Source organism: Choloepus didactylus, chromosome 4 (genome assembly GCF_015220235.1).
Source record: "Choloepus didactylus isolate mChoDid1 chromosome 4, mChoDid1.pri, whole genome shotgun sequence".
In the NCBI taxonomy this organism is placed as follows: domain Eukaryota; kingdom Metazoa; phylum Chordata; class Mammalia; order Pilosa; family Megalonychidae; genus Choloepus; species Choloepus didactylus.
Window position 1 is genome coordinate 103,964,196 of NC_051310.1, and position 20,913 is coordinate 103,985,108.

At 50.7% G+C, this 20,913-nt stretch overlaps 2 protein-coding genes across 8 annotated transcripts in view; one reads left to right on the top strand and one right to left on the bottom strand.

Annotated features, from left to right (window-relative positions):
• The window catches only part of STRA6 (signaling receptor and transporter of retinol STRA6), a 29,787-nt gene extending 21,643 nt beyond the window's left edge, over positions 1 to 8,144 (top strand). For 4 of the 5 annotated variants that reach the window (XM_037833459.1, XM_037833458.1, XM_037833461.1 and 1 more), the window contains exons 18-19: positions 256 to 411; positions 766 to 1,595. In XM_037833459.1, the coding sequence (XP_037689387.1) occupies positions 256 to 411; positions 766 to 935 (326 nt within the window). In that variant the 3' untranslated portion in view covers positions 936 to 1,595. Of the gene's footprint in view, positions 1 to 255; positions 412 to 765; positions 1,596 to 7,883 lie in introns of those variants that run through there. The other variant, XM_037833462.1, reaches the window with a different exon arrangement.
• On the bottom strand, positions 3,503 to 6,439 carry ISLR (immunoglobulin superfamily containing leucine rich repeat). 3 transcript variants are annotated; one of them, XM_037833466.1, is made up of 2 exons: positions 6,304 to 6,439; positions 3,503 to 5,480 (listed from the first exon to the last, which is right to left on the bottom strand). In XM_037833466.1, the coding sequence occupies exon 2, from the start codon at positions 5,473 to 5,475 to the stop codon at positions 4,183 to 4,185; it is 1,293 nt and encodes a 430-aa protein (XP_037689394.1). In that variant the 5' UTR covers positions 5,476 to 5,480; positions 6,304 to 6,439; the 3' UTR covers positions 3,503 to 4,182. The 3 variants fall into 3 exon arrangements, with proteins under 3 accessions (XP_037689394.1, XP_037689395.1, XP_037689396.1); XM_037833467.1 differs by lacking the exon at positions 6,304 to 6,439 and adding an exon at positions 5,679 to 5,810; XM_037833468.1 differs by lacking the exon at positions 6,304 to 6,439 and adding an exon at positions 5,679 to 5,766 and having other exon boundaries at positions 3,503 to 5,476.
• Positions 8,145 to 20,913: the final 12,769 nt, after the last annotated feature.

Consider the following 20,913-nt stretch of genomic DNA (forward strand, 5'->3'; position numbering starts at 1 on the left):
GAGCAGAGGGCAAGTGTGACCCTCCATGCCTGTGTGCGGTGGGCAGGGTGTGTAGTGTGTGGTGTGTTCTGAGCGTGTCTGCATGCACCCATTTGCAGTGTGTGCAGGGAACAGATCTGTGCCCAGGGCATCTGTGCGCTTGCACACAGTGTGTGCATTGTACTCTCTGTGTGCGTGGTAGAGGGTTCTGGGGCCTCTAGTCTGTGTCAGCAGCATCACTCTCAGGACTGCCACCACCCACCCACCCCACCCTAGGCTACCACACATACTGCAATTTCTTGAAGACTGAGGTCAGCCAGTTGCACCCAGCCATGACAGCCTTCTGCTCCCTGCTCCTGCAAGCGAGGAGGCCCCAGCCCCAGCCCCTGGTGGACTCCCAGGATGGCCTCAGACCTGGCGAGGAGGAAGAAGGTGTGCCCTCCCACTGGGGGTGGGTGGGTGGAATCACCCCAACCCAGTCCCTCCCAGGAGGAAAGAGGCTCATCCCCCTTAAATTCCCTGACCTCCCCATCTCCCAACATATACAATAGGGGTGAGCGCCAGGAAAATTCTCACTTCCTCGCTCCCTTAGATGCCTGTGGTCACCCCTCCTGGTTGGGTCTCAGGGTAATTTTTTCCATGATAGGAACTCACACACACACACCCCAGATGCACACGCATACACACACCCTCTCACACAAAATGAAATGGCTGCCTTGCTAAGGGGTTCTTTCAACCATCCCTGGGTGTTTGTTGAATGACTCACAGAAGGTCTTTCTCTCTCAGGGATGCAGCTGCTGCAGACCAAGAACCCTTCTGTCAAGGGAGTGGGACCCAGGGCTGGTCGGGGCAGGGCCCGCTGGGGTGTGGCCTACACACTGCTCCGTAACCCAGCCCTGCAGGCCTTCCGGAAGACAGCCTTGCCAGGTCTCCGGGCTAATGGGGCTCAGCCCTAAGGGAAAGCCAAGTCCCCTCCCCTTTCCGTGCCAGGGCATTTCCCTCTTCCTCCCATCCCACTCCTCTCCCCTACCCGTACCCCCAGCACATCATCACAGCCCAAGATATGGCAGCTCCCCACACCCACTTAGCACCTGCTCCCTCAGATCCCCAGGGGCCCATAGCCCTAATGACCAGCCCCTGGGGCTGGGGGCAGCTGTGGTTGGGTGGAAGTCTGCTGTGAACTTCAAGAGGGCTCTGGAGAAGCAATTGGCAGTTTAGGCCCTTGGTGCAGGAGCTAGGGGAGCCATGGCAGTCTCTGGTGGGGAGCGGAGGGCCGCCACATCTGGGCCCCTCCCCACCCTGGCTCAGCCAGCAGCTTCACAGGGCCTTTCTGTGGCCTTTTCCTGAACGGGACTGGCCATCCCGGACCTGGAAAGCCTGGGATTCCAGTTCAGACCCACCTCGGCCCTGGACTTCACCGCCTGTAACCAGATATGGCTGCCTTGCTCCTCCCGCTTTCCCTCCCCTTGTCTGGGAAACAGCTGCAAGGCAGGCCCAGGAGGAAGCCTTGGGCTCCTGGCACAGAGCTACCCACACCGGGAGCCAGATATTTTTGTAGTTTTTATATCTTTAGATATTATGAAAGAGGTTAGTGTGTTCCCTGTAATAAACTTGTCCCTGAGAAACAGTCTCCTTATAGGAGGAGGGGTAATGTGGGGGGGGACACCCACACTGTCAGTAAATCAACACCTGCACATTCATGGGGTGTGGGTGGGGTTGGGGGTCTTCTGTCTCATGCTGGGCTGTGCCCTGGGTGGGGGCAGAGTGGAACCTGTACTTGGCCCTGTGGATGTTGGCTTTGGAAGTAGAATTTTTCTGGAGCTTAAAGAATGAGTGAGATTTGGGGAGGAGGAGAGATTTCCAGAATGAGGATGGTGCACAATATAGTGTGATCAGGGATGGGTCACTGGACACTCAGGGCTGCATGAACCCAGAGGAGGGGGATCTGGTCCAAATTGGGGGAGAGGGTATCAAGGAAGGCTTTCTGGAGTGGAGATTCCTGAGCCAAGTCTGGAAGACCAGTTTAGCCAAGCAAGGAACAGGGGAGGATTGTCCAGACCGAGGGAGCAGCATAAGTAAAGACAGAACAGCAGGAAACATCAAGGGGCCTGAGGGGAACAGTCAGCAGTTCCAACTGCCCAGGCTTCAGAGAGGCAGGGAGGGGTGGGCCAGGCCAGCCGGGGTACTTGGGCTTTACTCCGAAGGCAGTGTAGGTCATGGAAGACCTTAAAGCAGGGGAGCAGTGAGCTCACTGAGGGCTCAGTGGTCCCCCGTGCCACCCCTTACTTGGCTCTTAGATCCAGGTCCAATTCCAAGAAGCCAAACCTGTTCCAGCTGTGAACAGAAAAGGGTCCGGTGGGGTTAGGATTATCAAGCCTTAGAATATTGGAGTTACTTAGACCCCAAATCATCTTCCTGTCCTACCCCATCATTTTTTCTGAGGAACCTGGAGCCCAGAGATGGGCAGTGACTTACCCAAGGTGGCCCAGGACATAGGATTAGGCTCCATCTGTTGCTTTCCACTAGATGTGGAGCCCCCCTCAACACATGCTGTGGTGATGACAGCCCAGCTGGGCTGCACGCTGGGGGTGGGCTGGGGGAGGTGCTGTGTGTGGACCAGGACGCAGGGGGAAGGGCGGGCCAGCTGCTGGTGCTCACAGCTGCTACCCCAGGCTCCGTGGCCCCCTGCCTCTCCCACCACATCGTTGTCCCTCTAACCAGCTTGGAAGGGGTGGGATGGAGGCTATAGGAGGATACATCTCTGATGGGCACAGACGTCGGGTCCTGCAGTCTCCAGGTTCTGACTTTCCACATGCTCCCCAGTCTGAGAAACCCACAGGATGTTGCCAGCTCCCCCCCACCCCACCCCGCCCTTGCCCCCTCAATTCGTTTACTGATCCACCTGCTCCGTGGGGAAATGACTCCCACTAGGCCTGCAGGCCTAGTATGAACTTGCCTTCGGGAACATCGTTTCCTCTTTCTGGTGCAGGTCACCCCCTGGCTTCTCCCTCATAAATGTTCTCTTGGGCTTATTCTCTCTGCATCTCTCTCTTTCCTTCTTTCGTCTCTCTTCCCTGCCTCCTGTCCCCTCCCTGCTTCTATCTCTCCCCCCACCCTTACCTGGCCTTCCCCTGCTCTCTGCTCCATTCCTAACATCTCTTCCAGGAGCAGGACAGGGATGAGGGGTTGCAACCCAGGCACTTCCTTTTCTCCCACCCTCATCCCCACTCCCCCACAAAATGCCACTTCAAGCCACTGCTGGGCTAAGCACCACTTGGGGCAGCCGGGGACCCTGGGGAAGCTTCTGTCATGGTTTGCAGGCTCCCTGCCCCATGTGTCGGGTGAGCTAGTTTGCAGGAAGGAAACCCCCTCCCGTGCTGCCTGCCACTCAGTCTACAGGTGTCCCACAAGCCCCTGCACGTGGGAAGACAGGCGGGCTAGCTGTCCTGACCCTCCCTCCAATTCCCAATCCTATCCCCGCTGGGGGCTCCTAGATGCAGACAAAACTCCAGGCAGACACAGACAAGCATCAGAAATGCCGTTTATTTCTCGGCGGCCCCCAAGCTGGCTGGCCTCTTTGGGGTGAGCAGGCTGTAGGTGCATACTTGGAGAGAAACTGAGGAAGGAGGGAGGTGAGAGGTGACACAGGCCCTTCCTGGGTCCTCCAGTGCAGTCTGAGACAAGGGCAGGGAGATTCCCAAGTCCCCGTCATCAGGGCACACCAAGGAGCAGCAGGAGCTCAAGCAGGTCCCTGAGAGCCCAGGGCCACACAGCCGGGGCTGCCCCAGCCTCTTCCTCTCCTGTGTTCCTGTCTGCTTCCGGCTACCTCCCTGCCCAGCCCCAAACACCCCTGTGCCTCTCTGGCCCCTCGCCAGCTCATCAGTCACGGTGCCTGGACTGCACCCTTGAGGTTCACTCCAGCTGGGTTAAGGTATCGCCGTTAGCCTGCTGCCCCCCAAAAGGAAAGGAGAGGCCTGGGCGGTGTGGTTAGCAGCAATTAGCACCATAGACAGTGAGTTATGGGATCAAATTCTGTCCTAGGCACTAGCTTTGAGCAGGTCTAGAAGTTGGGGGTGGCGGGTGTTCCGGAAGAGAGCAGAAGGGGAGGTGCAAAGGGTTGCCAACTCCAGACCCCTGAGGCACTTAAAAGGGGGTATTGTCAAGGTCAGAGGGGGAATTGGGGAATGCGGGTCAGGGGTCGGGCTAGAAGCAGGCGAGGAGGAGGAGGAGGAGCAGGCTCTGGCTCAGCAGGAGCAGATCTGGGGGCCTCTGCCCAGGGGCCCCCCCAGCCAGCACTGCTGCCTCTGGGCTCCCCCCACGGCTGAGGTAGATGATGACAACGCTGTCCTCGGGCCCTGATGGCTGTACCTCGTTGTCAACCGTATAGCAGACCTTGCCCTCGGTGGCTTTGCCATGGAACCTGCGGCCCAGTGCATCCTCCCCGCCCTCACCCGGCGTGGCCAGTGCCACGTTGACCGAGCTCTCGGCACTGCCCAGCTCGTTGGTGGCCAGGCAGCTGTAGGTGCCCTCCTCCAGCTTGCCAAAGTCGGGGATGAGCAGGCTGCCATTGGCAAAGGCCTGGAAGCGGGGCCGGCGGCTGGCTGCTGGGGTGTCAGGCGGGGCCCGCCCATCAGCGCCCACATTGGGGCTGGCGATCTCCACAGTGCCGCCGGGCGTCTGGATGTGCCAGTGAAGCTGGGGGGCCGGCTGCCCATCTGCATCACAGTGCAGTGCCAGCACAAAGCCTGGCCGCAGCTCGGCCCCGTCCTGGCTGGGCTGGTAAGTGAGCTGCACCGAGGGCGCTGAGCAAGGCAGCGGCGGCAGGCGGCTCAGCGGCGTGCCCTTGAGCACGTGGGGTGAGGTGCAGGCGATGTTGTCCTGCTCCGGGATGGACACGGCCGTGGCCAGGGCCCACGTCTTGAGCCACACGATGCCACAGGTGCAGTCAAAGGGGTTATCATTGATCTGCAGGTGGGACAGCGCCGTGAGTGGCGTGAAGGTGCCTTCAGCCAGCGTGTGCAAGCGGTTATGGTTGAGCTGCAGCGAGCGCAGCGCCCCGAGGCTGAGGAAGGCGTCAGGGGGGATGAAGGTCAGCTCGTTGCTGTCCATCTTGAGCAACTGCAAGGCGCTGAGATTGTGCAGGTCGCGCCAGGCAAAGTCAGAGATGAGGTTGTGGCTGAGGTCCAGGCTCTTGAGCTGGCCCAGGACGGCTAGGGCCCCGGCAGCCACCGTGCGGATCTCGTTGTGTGCCAGCCACAGCGACTGCAGCAGGGGCACCTCGGCGAAGGCACCCCCTGGCAAGCCTGGCAGGCGGTTGGCTGACAGGCTCAGCGTGGTCACGTTGCCGGGGAATCCGGGCGGCACGGCCTCCAGGTCCCGGTAGGCGCAGTCGGCGATCTGGAAGCCGTACTTCTCCCCGCAGTCACAGGCCTCGGGACAGGCCCCTGCCAGGCCCAGAAGAACCGCCCAGCACAGCAGGCACAGCCCCCGCATCATACTTCCTGCCAGGAAAAGGCGGGTCACCAAGGCCACCTTGGGGACCCACGGAGGGGCTCGACCCTCTCAGGACCCCCGCCCAGAGCCCTTCCCCCACAAGGAGCCCTCCCCCACAGAACCTGCCTAAGGCCCAACATGACGTAGCCCACCACCCCCATTCTATGGAAGGGGAAACTGAGGCCCAGAAAGGGGTTGGCACTTGCCCAAGGTCACGCAGCCAGGAGGGGCGAAGGCAGGATGGACGAGGACCCCGGCTCCTCCTCCGAGCAGAGAGCTCTCCCTGGCTCAGCCTCTTCCTAGCTGACTTTATGACTTGAAATCTGCTTTCCGGCAGCCCCCACCCCCAGCACTGCACAGAACCTCCCTCCTGCCCTCCCACATCCTGGCCGCAGACCCTCCCACTGGAGCCCCCCATAGGTATGCTTTCCCGGGGCCCAGACAAGGCCCCTTGTGCAGTGCACGCCACCCCCATCCCATCCACCCCCTCACCCCCTCCCACTCCTCCGGCCGTGACCACAGCAGACACCAGACCCTTTCTCCAGAATCACACCCACGGCCTGTTCTGTTAAAACTCCGCCAGCAGCTGCCTAAATAAACCTCTGCCAGGACCTGGCTTGGGCGAGGCCAGTGGTTCAGCCCAAACGCTGCTGGGATTTCCAAGGCCCAAGGTTGTCAGAGGAACGGATGCCCCCTGATCAGCTCCAAGCAAGGGATTGTCCCGAGCACCTCGAACCAACAGAGAAGGGTCCAGGAGGGGCCCAGTCCCTGTGCCCAGCAGTCCTCCCCTCCTCCCACCGGCCCTGGGAGCTCTCCTCCCCCCTGGCTTACCTCCAAACTACTCTTCTGTGCTCAAGCAGAGCCTCTTCTAAGAGGGAATCAAAAAGCAACAAAGGACGGGGTTAGCCTGGAGAGTCTGCTGGGCCCAGGCTAGGATGCTGGAGGGAGGGCAGCTGGGTCCCGGCCCCACCTTCGATCTGCCGAGAGGGTGGCTGGGCCCGTCCGCTGAGGGAGGGGGCCTGGGGCAGCCCGCCCGCTCCCTCCTTCCAGCAAAACAACTGCTTCCCTGCAGCAACAGGGACCCGTGTTTCATAAGTGACACCAGAAACTTGAGGGGAAAAAGATGCCAAATTTTTTTGGGTTGTGTTTTCTCTCTCTCTCACTCACTTTTAGCAGCTTCAACTTCCTTAAAGACACAGCACTGTCTGGACAGGACCCAAGAAAAGATGAGGCCAGAAGGGTTTTATTGGGGCAGCAAAGGGAGGAGTGAGAAACTGAATCTCATTTAGGAGGGTGGGAGACTTTAACCTCACTGCAAACGAGAAAAAAAGGACTCCAAGTTGAGGCTATGTGGTCAGTGTGGGAGAGTGTGGGTGATTGTGTGTGCACGTGTGTGTGTGCATGTATGAGTTTATAGGTGTGTGTGTGTAAATCTGCATGCAAATGAGTTTGTACGTGTGTGTGTTAGTGTGGATGTGGGTCTGAGACTGGGTGTCTTTCTATGTGTGTGTTTGGGAATGTTGGAGGTTGTGTGTTTTGTGTAGATGGGGGTGTGTATCTTTGTGTGGGTTTGTGTGAGTGTGAGACCATGTGTCTGTCTTTGTGTGTGTCTGTGTGTTTGTATGCATATTTGTATGTGTATCTGTATGTGTGCGTGTTTGTGTGGATGTGACAGTGTTGCTCTGTCTGTATTTGTATGTTTGTGTCCGTGTTTGAATGAAAAGCTGAGAAGGCCAAAGCATAGGAAACACCCACCTGGCTCCAACCCCTCAGTGAGAAGCCAACATTTTAGGTCAGTTTTTTTTAAGAAAATATATCCTCCTCACCTGAGTCAGAGGCCCTGCCTGCTGGCTCTGAGGGTGAGCTGCCTAAAAGCTTGTTGTTGTCCAGGGAGATTCTAAGGTTCCCGCTGTGCTGAGTGGGATGGGACAGGGAGGCCAAGAATTCTGGGCGAGAACCAGCCAGGCTTGTTTCCCTGCCTGGGGTTTTTAACGCCCACCCCCACAGGGATGGTACCGTCACCCAGGATGCCCCTCTGGCAGGCAGAGGTGGGGCTGAGGGGCCACACTCCTTCTGGAATAGCCTCTCTCTGGTCTCCCAGTCCTGAAATCCCACTATTGGTGCTGTGTGTCTGTGGAGTCAGTATTGCCCTCTCTGGGCTCCACTGTTCGCCAAATAAGAGGGCCCAGGGGAGTGAGAATGGGGAAGAGGAGGGGGCCCAAACAAGGGAGCTGGAAGAGAAATCAAAGGATGAGGGATCCTGAGAAAATAACTTGGTTGATTGGACAATTTTGCCCCTCATAGAATAAGGCTGTCCATATCCCCTCTATATCCTTCACTCAAGCTTCTTTTCCTTTCCATCTGTTAACCTGGTTGAATTCTGCTCATGACTCACCTTAACCTCTTGGCAGGGCCATTGGTGAGGACAAACAGATATCATCTTTGGCTGAAAGCATCTCCAGAGAGCTTCTCTGCCGGCTCATCTCATGCCCATTCCCTGTCATCAAGCAAGGCTGCAGAAGTCTTGGGAAGCACAGTGTATAGCCTACAAAATTGCCCCAGGAATACGGGATATGGAAGTCTGTAGTCTCCTTCCGCACTCTCCTATATTCCTAAGCTGCCTGATGCTTATAGCCTAACTTAGATCCCTCCCAGCGCAGTTGAAGCCCTCTCTTGCATCATCATTATTGTGCTGGAGAATTTCTGAGAAAGTTTTGAATTTGTTGGGTCAACCAGAAGCTGATAACTAACTCATCCATTCATTCACTGGAGAAATATTTATTGGGCACTTTCTCTGTGGCAGGGATTTATGGTGACTGGAAGGACAAGGACAGAAGCTGGAAGGTACCTGTCTCTGGAAGCACATGAGTCCAAGAGTCACTGAACAAGAGGGGAGAATCAGCAACCCTGCTACCAGAGTCAGGGAGGGCTTCCTGGTGGAGGGAGTTTCGCTGTTCCTCGGTGCAGCCTCTGTACCACCCTCACCTGAGCAAAAGCCATGCCACCAGTCTCAACTCCAGGCACTCTGAGGAGCTCACAGCGCCCACCTGCCTCTCACACCCCAGGGTCAGAGTGCAATAATCCCCCTGCCTTAGCCCTCCTGGTGGGGCTGATGCCTTCTCTCATATCAGGTTTCCATTAAACATCACCTCATCAGAAAAGCCTCTGAGACCACTGAATCTAAAGTAGGTTCTCCCCATTCACTGCCCTCACAGATGTCCCGGTATAATTCTTCATAGCTCTTACCATAATCTGCAATTATTTATTCATACGTGTTTAATGTGTGACTCCCTGACTAGAAAGAAAGCCCACTGTGGGCAGACCCTTGTCCTTCCAGTCACCATAAATCCCTGCCACAGAGAAAGTGCCCAATAAATATCTCTCCAGTGAATGAATGGATGAGTTAGTTATCAGATGCTGGAAATGAAAAGTGCTTTGGAGGTCATCTGATCCACCTCTTTATTTTGGAGATAGGGGATTTGGGACCAGACAGGGGAAGGGACTTGCCCATGGTCACATGGTACATTACTGCAAGGACGCCTTACAGGCTTTCACACAGTGTGGGAAACCCACACAATGAGGGGTACCGCTTTCTGGTACCCCCAATTCCCCATCATCAAAGACCTTGATGAGGGCCACACACCAAGCTGCCCTCAGAGTTCCACTGAGGAACAGCCATGGGGGACCCAGGGCAGGAGATCTGAAAGAGACCAGACCGCCCAGGACAGAACTGAGAGTGTACTTGTCAGTCACCAGCAGCTCCTCCCCCTGCCCAGGTCCCAGCACTGCCTGCAAGGCTTGGCTTGCCCCTCTTCCACCGAGGAGGACAATAGGACAGGGGCCACCAGGGCCTGGTGGACCTCAGCTAGGAACCTTCCACTCCTCCCAGGCCTTCACGGTGAGGACACGCAGGTCTGCCCCCATCCCCAGTGGAGCCCAGTGAGTGCTCACACACACCTCCAACGATGGAGTTGGCTCCTCTACTCTCCCCTCGCTGTCATTGCTGGAAGTTCTTCCTGAAAAGTCCATCCCACAGGAGATAATCAAGCAGGCCAGGAGACGGGCCAGAGGTCTGGCTGCCCAGCCTCCATCTTCCCTCTCGTGGCCTCCCAGAGCTGGACGCAGGCCTGGACATGGGCCCTCAGTGAGCGTGTGGATTCCTCCACGTCCCCCAGTCACATATAGAGGCCCCGAGGCCCCAGACTGGAGAGCTCTCCTCAGACCCTCAAAACCTTGGGTCCTCACCAAGATGACATGGAGAATGGGGTGGGATGGAGGGGATAGAAAGAGTTAGGGGTTCTTTTTTGTTGCTTTTATTTTTGCTTTGGAATGAGGAAAAGGTTTGGAGATTGATTCTGGTGATGGGCGCGCAGATGTATGGTGGTGCTGTGAATAGTTGACTGTGCACTGTGGATGACTGTGGGGTATGTGAATGTATCTCAATTAAACTGTATTCAAAAAAACTAAATGAACAATGAGGGGGAAGAGGGGAATGGGATGTTTTGGATGTTCTTTTTTTATTTTAATTTTTATTTTATTTTTTGGATAATGAAAGTGTTCAAAGTTTGGTTGTGGTGTTGAAAGCACAACTGTATGATGATACTGTGAACAACTGATTGTACATTTTGAATGATTGTATGTTATATGATTATATCTCAATAAAATTTCATTAAAAAATAACAAAACTCTGGGTCCTCAGCAGCCCTGCAGTAGGGGAGGTGAGAAATGGGGGTGGGGGCAGGTTTGGGAGTCCCTCCTGCCAACCCTGGCCCCTGCTCCTGCTTGGTGATGAACCATGCCGACTGGCCCTGGGGGAGCTGTCTGGGACACGGGATTTTCAGGGATGACAGTCCCAGGCAAACCAGGATGCTGGTCACACTACAGGGGAAATGGTGCTCCCCTCTTCCCACGTGGTTTTTCTTTCATCCTCTCCCTTTCCTGCTCTCCCCTCCCCGCAGCCCTCCCCTGCCCCTAGCAGAGGCCCAGCCCTTTCTCCTCCCAGTCCTCCAGCCTCGCACTCCTCTCCTGGGCTCACTTCCTCCCGCCAGGGCAGCCAATCCCACCCCGGCCGGGCCTGCCACTGGCCGTGACTCCCCCACCCCAAAGAGGCCTCACGCCTGTCCAGGGGGCAGCTGGTGGTGCCACGTCAGCTTTTCCTGGAAGACAAGAAAAGATCCTGGAGAAAGAGAGAAAATGGAGCAAAAGTGACAGAGCCAGGCAGAGAGAAAACTGTAGAGAAGCAGAGAGACAGAGAAATAGGAGAGAAAGAGAGAGAAAAACATATGGCCAGGATTAGACCCAAATGTAGAGAAAGGAAGCCAGGAAGCTGATACAGAAAGGGAGAAAGACGACCGATGGATCTGGAAATAGATCCTGAGAGGAAGGAGGCGGAGCCAGCCCAGTTGTGGGGGTCAGCTGGGGTTGGAGGGGGGCGGATATCACACTAGGAGGGGCCCAGTCGATGGTGGATGGGAGAGGCCGGCCTCAGCCCTTGAGAAGGCCGTGGTGGAGATGAGGAGTGTGTGTGCGTGTGTGTTCGCGTGCCGAGCCTGCGCTTGTTTTCAACGGGTTTGTTGGTGTGTGTGCACGGATGGGTGTGGGGTTGGAGCATCGGCCTCTTGTGTGTGTGCAGAGTTTCAGCCTCAGCCCAGAGGCCCCCCAGCCCAGGAAGAGGCAGCCTGGCCCCAGGAGGCTCAATTGCTGAGACCCCGGGGACGAACCCCGGCTGCTTCTCTGGCCTCACCTCCTGCCGCCAGCTGCCCTCCCTCGACGTACCTGCTCCCACCTGGGGGCTGCTGCTCTTGCTCTCTTCTCAAACTGGACGCTGTCCTCATTTTTGCAGGCTTCACTTCCTCACGTCTTTTAAGCCCTTTCCAGCTTCTCAGACCACAGTATATAAATAGGATCCCAGTCCTTATATAGTTGTGGGAGGGCGACGAGCAGGTGAAGGGCCATTTGCTAGAGACCAGCTTGGAAGACCAGGATGATATGAGGGTGAGGGGTGCGTGGGTGGGACAGGGATAGTTTATCCCTGTGGAGGGAAGAGGACCTGGGGTCTAGACTGGGAAAGGAGCAAAAAGTCCCTTTGCCTACAGGGAAAATGAAATCATAGCAGTGGGCCAAGGGCAAGAGAGTAACACAAAGAAACAGATAAAAAGAGAAGAGGTATAGACGTGCGATGGAACACTATTCCGCAGTAAGAGGGGATGACGTCCTGATGCATGCAACCACATGGATGAAACTGGAAGACAGCATGTCGAGTGAAATAAGCCAGACACAAAAGGACAAATATTGTTGAGCTCACTGACATGAAATAATTAGAATATGCAGAGTTATAGAGACAGAAAGTAGATTTGAAGTGACCAGGGGCTGGGGAGGGGGCGGGGGGCGGACGGAATGGGAAGTTATTGCTTCAAGGATGCAGGGTTTGGGTTTAGAACGATGGAAAGTTTTTAGTAATGGATGGTGGTGATGGTAGCACAACTCTGTGAATATGACAAATTCCACTAATGGTATATTAGAAAGTGATTAAGTGGGAACTGTTACATTGTGTTTATGTTATCACAGAAAAAGATTTTTAAAAAGAGAGAAATAGGGAGACAGGGAAGAAAGCTATAGAGACGGGGAGAGAAGGGGGTGGAGGCTGGCAGAGACTGAGACATGGAGAAGCAAAGAGGAACATGAAGAGAGCAGTAGTGGAAAGGGCCTGGGTCAGCCAGGAGGACGGGCGGCAGCTCACCAGCAACCGAAAGCCTTTGCGCGCCATACGGACACCGGCAACGCGCTGTTCCCACACCATGCTGCTCCCCTCCATCAACCTCCAGAAGGAGGCTGCAGACTAGCACCAGGGCGTCTCCCAATCCTGAGGGGCTACCGGGAGGTGATACGAGAGGGAGACAAGAAGCGGGCAGCCTCCTGGGGAGGTGATACTGGCTGCAGATAAACAAGAACTATTTTTTTAGGATAAGTATATCCCAAACATTGCACAGGACATACTTATACCTTATAAAAAACTATTCGTTGCTTTTCTGAAAATCCACTAAATCTGGCAACCCTAGGCCAGAGCAGGGTCTGAGCAGGGGACAGGCCCTGGCCTGGGTTTAAGAGCAATGTTGAACAGCATATGCCTAAATTATATGCATAGACTGCCATGTCTTGATATAGAAACTTTAGGCAGTGTGCTGGTTTGGAGCCGTTATGGATCCCAGAAAGCTCTTTTATCCCATTCTTTTGGTGGGAAATTTGATCAGATTATTTCTATGGAGATGTGATCCTGCCTGTTCCGGGTGGGTCTTAATTAGATCACTGGGGTCCTTAAGAGAGCTCAGAGCCCACACGGACCAAGATGCTTGGAGACACCAGGAGATGCAGACAGAATGATGTTTGGAGATGCTAAGCTAAGAGACAAAGCCCAGAATTTTCCCCAGAGAAGCTAAGAGAAGACTCCCAGATGTTTAGAGAGACATGCCCCAGGAGAACCAAGCAGGGAGCTGAGAGAAGCTAAGAGAGACAGAAGCCCAGAGACATTTTGGAGAAAGCCATTTTGAAATGCAGCCCTGGAGCAAAGGACCAGCAGATGCCGGCCACGTGCCTTCCCAGCTGACAGAGGTATTCAGATGCCATCGGCCTTCCCTCAGTGAAGGTATCCTCTTGTTGATGCCTTAGTTTGGACACTTTTATGGCCTTAGGACTGTAAATCTGTAACCTAATAAATCCCCTTTATAAAAGCCAATCCATTTCTGGTATTTTGCATTCTAGCAGCGTAAACAAATCAGAACAGGCAATATCTATTGACTCCCTGCCCCATGAAAAATAAGGTTTTAGCTCCCTTATCCTGCTCCCATCCATCCCTCCCCAACCTCTCCTGAATTTTGCTGGTTAGAACATTCTTTGCTCTTCTATTGATTGCACCTTACTTCCTGCTCCACAGAGTGAAGGTGCTCTCTAATGGCTTCCCTCCTCCCCCTCCCACTGTTTTACTCTCAACTTTGGTCTGTAATTATCTTCCTTTTACATTTGAAAACGTGATAATGTTTAGATACTTTCCTGAAGTCATAGTTATGACAACTGCATTTCGTCATAGGTCAATTCTAAAAGTTAAAAAAAAATCAATAAAACAAAATTACATTCTCATGACTGTGTGAGCATTTTTCTCTGCTGAGCCAAGGAGTATCCAAGGATTACATTTCCTTCCCTTCTGATCCGATGTCATGATGATGCCCAGTCGACTGGAAGGGGTTCTTAGCATCAAGGTCAAATGTATTAAATTGTCTTATGCACTAGCAGTTGCTCACAGGCATGCCACGTTCCATTTGCTTTATATTCAGACTGTCTTTTTTGTATAGCGTTTGATTTTCCTTGAGTTTTTAATTGCTTTCTTTGTTCTTATTGTCAAAAGAATAATGTGAGTTCATCAAATACTAAAAATTACCCAGCTTTGTATACATTTCCCTGTGCTGACATTGCCTGATATTGAAAGGACCCACTTTCCTTAATTACTTGCTTTACTGACATATGAGCTTTCTGCTTATTTTTCCTTTACAAGCAACTGGAAGCTCTTTGAAACCCCAAAGGCTTCTCAGTTGTGGAACCCAGAAGGATGCCAGGCTTTAGATGGCATTGAATCAAAGAGTCCATTTGAAGCTTTACACTCCTCTCTGATATGTGACAGTAATATTCCTTCTAGAATCCCAGAGACATTGGAGGACTTTCTACCTCCAAAGAGACCGATTAACATTGTAGAAATTGTCAGTGCCCTTTCCTTGGAACAGCACAAACCACCGTGCCGAGCCCTGCCTCAGGGACTCTGCCCTCAGGGAGCTTTGGGGCCAGTGGGGAAAGGGGGTCCAGGGTCTGTTTGTTTATCTTGCTCTTCCTGCTTCAGGCTGCTCACACATGATGTGGTCCCAGTTGTCGTGCTGGAGAATGAAGGACTTCTTCCCTGGTTGCTTTTCTCTTGTTTCCTATTGTTGTGTGTCCGGTCTTTTAATCCATGAGGTCTCTTTCCCCAGGAGGAAAGCAAGCCAGGAGGCCAGGGGATGGGGTGGGGGCATCTTGGCTGGCCAGCTTCTATTTAGGGTGTAGGAACCATTAGACTGAGGGGTTCCCTAAAGGCCAGGGTGAGAGGTGCTTTATCCACACTTGAAACCCTAACTCTCCCCAGGTGATTCCTTCACTGTCTTTAGGGAAATATCCTCCAGCTTTTTGCTTGGGAGGGAATTAGGAAAAAAATTAATTAATAATACCCCATATTTAGTCTTTTCTTGTTTCTTACTTGAGGCAGGAATTATAAAAAATCATCTCTACCACTCATTAAATGCCTACTATGTGCCAAGTCCATTATACATACCACCTCCTGACAACTACTCAACAAGGCAGGTATTTTTATCCATTTGCCAGGTGCCCCTTGGTTAGGAAATAGGGGGCCCAGAGTTCAAATCTACATCTATCGGATTGTCAAGCCCTGTTTCTTTCATTCCATTGGCTGTTTTACAGGCTGGATATGATCTGGCTTCAGCAGGAGCAGGCAGGGTCAAAGACAGGAAGGCAGAATTTGGCCACAAGACAAAGCCCTCCAGAGGGCCAGTGGGAGCTGGGGGTAGGAAGTGAGCCAGGGCCACTTGTCGGCTTTTCTCCTGTGAGCATCTAGGAGCCAGGGCGCGTTCCTGGGCACGAGAGCCGTGGGAGAGGAACTAGGATTTATGAGTTGGGCATGATGCCAATTGATGAGAAAAGAAGAGGCAGGCGGCTGGGGAAGGCAGGGATGGTCGTTAGGAGGCTGCTGCCGCAGCCCAGGGGAGAAATAGTGGTAGGGGCAGTGGAGTGGGCAGGTGTGAGAGATGAAAACGAAAAGACCAAAGGTGCCATCATGTGGGTCTGGGGTGAGCAAAGAGGATTTTCCCAGTACAGTCACTCCTTCTGTCTCACGCTCACCAAAGGGAAGGTGAGGGAGTGGCAACTTAAACAGAGGAGAGATAGTCATTTCTGCATTCCACAAATATTTCCTGGTCTCCTCTGAGTCAAACAGCGAGCCAGGTTCTGGGGATAGTGCAGGGGACAAGATTGACAACAGACTGCCTTCCTGGAGCTCGCAGCCCTGCGACAAGCAGGCCACCCTCCAAGAATGAACTTTCTGAGCAAAAGCTCTCCAATCCCTGCTGCCCACCCCTCCCATTCCTTCCTTCCTCTTGAGACACAACAATATGAGAACGTTTCGGGTTCTGGGTGTGAGATCCGGGGGGTGGGGGCCTCGTTGCTCCCCCTCCTGCTCTTCCTTGGCCAAAAGCTAATCCTTTGCCCAGAATGTGATCAACACCATGCATATTCCCCAGAATCCTTTGCACACCTGTTCCCATTCTTTAGATTCACGGCAGGACTTTTCTTTACGTATTCCTTTTGTTCTCAGTTCTACATGGAGCAGTTGTGAGTGTCCATCAAAATGGCTGCTGCGAAAGTAAAAAAAATAAAAAGAAGAAAAAAGAAATACCACTAGTAGATATCTATCAGAATTATTAGATGCCTATTAGAATGGCTGAAAAGGAAAAAAAATGCCTGAAATGATCAAATGCTTGTGAGGATGCAGAAAAATCAGAACTCTCATACAGTGCTGATAGGAATGCAAAATAGTATAGCCATTTTGGAAAACAATTTGTCAGTTTCTTATAAAGTGAAACATAATATTACCATACAACTCAGCCTTTGTACTCTCAGGTAGCTACTCAAGGAAAATGAAAACAGATGTTTATACAAAAACTTGTGCGGAAATGTTTATAACATCCCAAACGGAAGCACCACAAATGTCCATCAACTAGTGACTAAATATTTTTTAAAAAAGACACACTGCTACTCAGCAAGGAAAAGGATGGAAGGACTAATTCATGCCGCAGCAGGGATGACTCTCAAAGACGTATGCTGAGTGAAAGAAGCCAGCCACAAAGAGGGGGTCACGTTTTTCTAGAGACAACCCATGGCCCATGCCAGACAAAAACAAAACGAAACAGAGCAAGACAAAAAACCCTATCCATAACAATATAATACATAATAAATAATTATAAACATATCTGTTATTACTTTAACATTAAAATAATAAAAAGAGATGCTTATTTGAAATTATTATTCTGTATTATTTACTTTTCTATAATGTATTGTTAAAATGCTGTTATTTAAACAAAACAACAATAGGGCTGCAAACAGTGGCAATTAGTAGTAAAGAATAGTAGGACTAATTTAACAAACAATATGTGTGAGAAAAACATAGCAATACTTTAATTGCTGTTTCTTTCTACCCTCTGATAACAGCAATTTATTTTTACTTTTTGAAATTCCTTGTTGGATATCTAACTTGGATATTTAAATGTTGCAATCTACATTATTGTGTACTCTTAAGATACATAAATGCAAATAAAATAAGATTAAATAAACATACATTACCTATATTTAGTAAAAAATAACAATGATGTTTATTTCTGTCTTGCTATATGGTAGGATATTTTTACTCTTTCAGCTTGCTTTTCTAATACTGCTCTGAACTGCCTGTAGCCTTTAGAGCACCCTTCTTTTCCTTGATGCAGTGGTAAAACTGAATATAGACAAACATAAAATCCACCTTGGCTTGCAGCTCTGCTCTTATGGAGCCCAGATGACACTGGTTCCTGGTGTCAGTCCAATGTGATGACACCAAGCTAAGTGTCTTCTCAACAAAAGCATTTGAGCATGGAATTCTTGGCCTTTTACTTACAAGCAACAGCTGGGGTTTAGACTTGCAGGAATTAGTTTCCCCTCTTCCAAAATGTCCATCCACATTGTACCTTCAGGCTTGTTTTGGTAGACCAGCTGTCTGTCAATCAGGTCCTGGGCATCCACAAATGTATCATGTAGGTTCTCTGTGTCTAAAATGCCCAGTATTTAAAAACACTTTGAAGCATATCGGATGTCACAAGTTAAACCTCTTTTCTCAGGGAAAACGCCTTTAAAGCACAGAGGTAATTTGATCTTGTGAAATAAAAGTTGGATTCCAAGTAAGTTACAGTATTAGTAAAGAAATTGAGAAAGCCCTGTTTAACGTGGCTGTCTTTTTCTGGTGATACTTCTTTGAGTTCTGAAGCAGTCTTCTTTCCAAAAAGTGAGTTTTTTTTTTTTTTTCTCCTGTATGAGCTTTTGTTGCAACCTATGCATAACAAGGAACAACTCAGATATAGTCAGTCCATCCTTTTCTAAGCTCCTTATGGCCTCTTCAAAAATCATCAGTTTTAAAGAAACAGCTGCAAATTTCTGTTTTGTTGTAAACCTTTTATTCATTCTCACCCTCAATGTATTTCCAAATTAGAGAATGGCATTCTTCTTGTCCTACAATTTTACCAAAGCCCATGGCTTAACCTCTTCTCTATGGCTGACGACAAGGATTGCCATCTTGCAGGCTCATGTATAAAGTGGCCATCCACTTCTGTAAAACCAAAAATCTCATTAAATGCTTCTACGCATTTAGAGGAAACTGAAATGTGACTGAAATGTGACCAAAACTTTCATTATTAAAGTCTTGATATTGCAGGTAAGCAAACCATACCCCTTTTAGCAGTGTTGCAGAAAAGGTGTGCAGGACATTATCAGGGAAGATGTTTTCATGCTCTTTAGTAACTTTAAAGACTGAAAGGAATTTGCCAAAATTTACATTTACCCTCTTTGCTAAATATGCAGATAGATGAGCAAAGTCTAGTTTGCATTTGGATAAGATATTAACAATCTTTTGTTTTCTATTTCTGTGGCTTTATCAAAATCCTCATAGAGATCAAGAAAACAATTCGAAACTCCGTTTTTCATATCAAAATGCCTAAGGGAACTTTTTTTGTTTTTGCCACTATTTGACACATTGCTTGATTTACTGTAGAAAGCACGATCGATCGTTGGTCAGATCCCATGGAATCAGCCCTACAATATAAGGTTCAAAGTTTTCTCTTTTGTTTCCCTAAGGGACATTTTAGCTGCTGTCTCTGAATCAACAAATGTAACTTTATAGTTTTATAGAGCAATCAAGGAAACAATACAACAATGTGAATCCCTTCAGTACTCTCAGGCGAATTCAGTGGTTGTTATTTTGGGCTAAGTATTGGTATCTTTTAGGGTGATGAAAAAACTTTTGGTGGATTCAGACGCACTTGCCTGTTTTGCTCCGAACATGTGGGATTCACCTCGACATGTGCTTTTGCATCCCCTTCTCCCCGATTCCCAACCCATGCCCACTTGGGGATTTTCAAATCTCGCCCCTTCTCCACCGTGCCCAAGGGCATGTGGTGCAGCACCCTGTTTGGTATTTGCCTCCCTAAGTCATTGGAGATTGCTGGTATGGACATGATGACTTTGCAAGATTTCTGCATAGTCCTGGTTTTAATCCACTGAGGCACTTGAACTTATTGGGAGCAAGCAGATGATTTTCTACCATCTCCTCATCCATCTCGCCCATTTTTCTGCCCTTTTCAACATGGAGATAATTTTCCTTGAAAAGGCAGATGTGGAACAGAATTGTTCTCTCATGTGTATTAAAGTAACACAGTCATTTCGTCTTTATTGGGTCTGGGTCATGCTGGCATTGATAGTGTAATCTCTCTCATTTTCATTATTGGAACTTTTAGAGACTATGGTCACAATCTTCACAACGTTAAAAGTTGAACTAGAGCCATCTCAAGACAAAGCACAACAGGTAATCCACAGGCAAAGCCAAAGATGGACTCTTGATGGATGATTCCGTGCACTTAAATCACACACATAAGTCATGTCACCAGGAGGGATGCAAGAGCGGAGAAACATCATCAAGAGCTGCAAATCAGCAGTTAAACTATGACTGGGATCTGTGCCGTATCCAACTGACACAGAAAAACAGAACTGCATTCAGCCTGTTTTCTCAGCCACCGTACGGGTTTCGTACTTCTCCCCAACCTTCCATACCCATCACTGAAAACAGGGACTTTTCACATCCCAGGGATTTCCTGAGATGCATAATTTTCAGCGCTAAAACCGGGACAATCCCAGGCAAATTGCAGCAGTGGGTCATCCTATAAGAGTCCAAAGTGTAACAATCCATTAATGTGACATTCTGGAAAAGGCCCCCCAGAAAACAAACAAAAAACCATAGAGACAAAAATCAGATCAAGAGTTGACCGAGGCTTAGGGTGGGATAGGGGATTGACTACAAAAAGGTACAAGGGAACTTTTGGGGGTGATGGAAATTGTATCTACATTGTGGTGGTTACACGACTGTGTAAGTTCATAAAAATATATAGAACTGTATGCTGTAAAAAGGGTGGATTTTACTGTATGTAAATTTTTCCACAAAATTAAAGTGGAAAAAACAATGGCTGCTGTGGAATGGGACACCAGCAAGAAATAGGCCGGGCCCCGTCTGCACCGAGTTTCAGTCACTCTTTGAGGGAACACAGTGGCGGGAGCCCGGCCCTGCTGTGCACCCAGGGTAACCAGGCGGGTGGGCAGAGCAAGCCTCCAGTCCCTGAAGAAATAAGACATTCAGAGAGAACGGGAGTCATATTAGAAGACCCACTGCAGCTAAAACTAAAGCCACTGGCCAATTTGGGGGTACATGACAGGAAAATAGGGTGATCAGCAGAGAGGACCAGTACACCCAGACAAATGTGTGTCCTGTAGCAGCAGGACTGTAAGTGTGGAAAGGCCGGGAAGGTGAGGAGTCTGGGTGGGTTTGGGGGCTGCCTCAGTTCCCGCCTGGCCCCCCTTGCCCCCATTCCTGGGAACAGGAACCCTGGAGCAGGGTGGTTCCCATAAAGCTGGCCTGAGAGCTCGGGCTCGGAGACCCTGTCCCCCTTGTGGTGTGTTTAGAAAACTATGATGATCCAGAAACTATAAAATATAGAGTAAAGCAATCAAAATCACCACAGGAAAGGAGCTCCATGGGTCTGTCTGTATGTAGCATGTGAGTGAGTGGTTATTGGAAAATGTTCAAGGAAGGCAACTTATCAGCAGTGGCCTTGTGCTTATCAACCACCCATCTGACACTTATCAACAGCATCATTTCCTGGACATATAGCTATCATTGGTTGGGAAGGAAACCTTGGATAACATCAGAAACCTGGGGGACACACTCCTTACTCGCCTTTCTTTCCTAGATCGTAGGCCTGCTCCTGAAGCCTAATAGGTACTTAACATGTGCTTTTTGAATGAATGAGTGAATGAGTGAACAAGTGCACAAACAGTCACTCAACTTAGGGGACAGGGAAGGAAGCAGGGAGACGTGGAGCCCAGGGAGGTGGGTTCTGGCAGCCCATCCTGCTGCTGTGGAAATGAATGCAGTCACAAGGCAGGAAAATGTCAGTTGCTTTTCTGAAAGAGCTACACCATTTAGGAGCACATCTCCACAAGCCCTTGCTCCAGCAGAGTCAGTGACTGGTGACAATAATTGAGTCCACATGGTTAACTATG